This window comes from Octopus bimaculoides, chromosome 27, assembly GCF_001194135.2.
Source record: "Octopus bimaculoides isolate UCB-OBI-ISO-001 chromosome 27, ASM119413v2, whole genome shotgun sequence".
NCBI classification, from domain to species: domain Eukaryota; kingdom Metazoa; phylum Mollusca; class Cephalopoda; order Octopoda; family Octopodidae; genus Octopus; species Octopus bimaculoides.
In genome coordinates, this window is record NC_069007.1 from 7067963 (window position 1) to 7070425 (window position 2463).

The 2463-nt window shown below is 42.1% G+C and overlaps 1 protein-coding gene across 1 annotated transcript in view; it reads left to right on the forward strand.

The window, feature by feature from the left end:
- The first annotated feature begins 6 nt into the window (after positions 1 to 6).
- Positions 7 to 2463, forward strand: part of LOC128250999 (uncharacterized) — a 5737-nt gene continuing 3280 nt past the window's right edge. The window contains exons 1-2 of the mRNA XM_052977246.1: positions 7 to 1195; positions 1997 to 2040. Of these exons, the coding sequence (XP_052833206.1) occupies positions 57 to 1195; positions 1997 to 2040 (1183 nt within the window). The 5' untranslated portion in view covers positions 7 to 56. The remainder of the gene's footprint in view (positions 1196 to 1996; positions 2041 to 2463) is intronic.

The window sequence follows — 2463 nt, forward strand, 5'->3', positions numbered from 1 at the left end:
TCGCATCTGACACAGCAATTGTTAGCAAAACGTCTAGAAATAATTCTCGCACAGATATGGCATCTGACACAGCAATTGTTACCAAAACGTCTAGAAATATTTCTCGCACAGAACTGGTGTCTGACACAACATTGAGTACTAAAACATCTAGAAATAATTCTCGTACAGGTATGGCATCTGACACAGCAATTGTTAGCAAAACGTCTAGAAATAATTCTCGCACAGATATGGCATCTGACACAGCAATTGTTACCAAAACGTCTAGAAATAATTCTCGCACAGAACTGGTGTCTGACACAACATTGAGTGCTAAAACATCTAGAAATAATTCTGACACGGATGTGGCATCTGGCACAACATTGAATACCAAAACATCACAATCAAGTTCTTGCACTGATGTGGTGCTGGACATGCCACTAATTACCAATGAGTTTGTCAATAACACCGAAAAACCTAAATGTTACTCTGATACAAATGTAATTGCCAACAAACCAAGATATAATTCTAACCCAGGTGTGACTACCAACAGGTTTGCATGTAATTCTTATACAAATTGTGTTACTAATCCAGCAACAGCTGCCAATATAGAAATGGCTCGACTGATACCAGATGATGTATCAGTCTTTGAGAACATGGCACAGTCACAGACAACTGATATTTGGAACAACGGAAACCAAAGTGAAGCCTCTTCACAAATAAAAGATCCATGTTCATCACCAGCCAAAAGTCCCTCGGTAGATCCTAATATCATAATGTCCCCTGTTTTGCAGGAGGCCATCATACAACGAAAATCACCAGAGATGCTGGAAAAGAATCTGACCCCTATGCTGGACATCCTCATCAAAGACAACAGCAACTTTCTCTTCGATGATGACAACACAATAGATGTAGAGGGTGATGGCCACCACCACCACCAATCAGATGATCCTGTTGTTTTGTTGTCATCAGTAATGTCAGCAGACAGCTCCAGTGACAGTGGCAAGGATGATAGTGATGGAGACTGCAACACTGACAGCCTGGAGTGTCTGCCCGTGCCAGTCGGGGTCAAGCCATCTTCTTGTGGGCAATTGCCTGTTGTAGGTGGTAGCAGCCATCACCTCATCGGGGGAGAAACAACAGACGAGACTGGACCACTCAGCACCAACATTGTGACTGTGAGTGTTGCCATGCCCGATGGTGACCAGGGGCTGGAAAGGTTGGTTAATGTCTTTTAGTCGTTTGTTGTCGTCATCATCATCATCATCATCATCATCATCATCACCGTCATCATCAGCGTCATCATTATCACCATCATCATCACCGCTGTCACCAATGTTGTTATCATTGTCGTCATCACCAACAACACTGCCACCATTACTACCATCAGTGTCATCATCATCATCATCACCACCACCACTACCACCGACACTGTCCTCATAATCATCATCCATTCAACACTATCATCAGTGTCACCATCACCACCTCGCCACCACCACCACCACCACCACCACCACCACCACCACATCATCATCATTTTTATCTTCACTATTTGTGGTTGTTGATGTCACACACACACACTATCTCTCTCTCATATACACACACTGTCTCTCTCAAACACACACTCACATACTGTCTCTTTCACACACACACGCACACCCTGTCTGTCTCTCCTATACACACACACACACTCCGTCTGTCTGTTTGTCTGTCGCTCTCATATACACACACACAGACACATACACTCTCTCGCACACACACACACATTCACACACACACACTCACTGCCTTTCTCTCACACACACACACTCTCACACACATACATTCTCACACACACACACACAATCTGTCTGTCTGTTTGTCTGTCGCTCTCATATACATACACACTCTCTCTCACACACACACACTCTCACAAACACACATACACTGTCTCTCTCTCTCTCTCTCTCTCTCATACATACACACACACACTATATTTATACTATTGTCATTATTTCCCTTTTCTTTTTCCCCTCTCTAGCAATGGAACCCGTGACAATATTACCACGACCACCACAGCTGATGGTAATATCTCTTTCTTTTATTCATTTGGCATTCTCCCCAAGAAGTCAAAAAATATATAATTTACAATTTTCACATTACCATTCTGCTGAATGAGCCACCGGCTCATGTAGCAAATACTATATGCTGGTTCATGTAGCAAATACCATATACTGGTTCATGTAGCAAATACTATATACTGGTTCATGTAGCTGATACTATATACTGGTTCATGTAGCAGATACTATATACTGGTTCATGTAGCAGATACTATATACTGGTTCATGTAGCAAATACTACATACTGGTTCATGTAGCAAATACTACATACCGGTTCATGTAGCAAATACTATATACCGGTTCATGTAGCAGACACTATGTACTGGTTCATGTAGCAGATACTATATACTGGTTCATGTAGCAAATACTATATACTGGTTCATGTAGC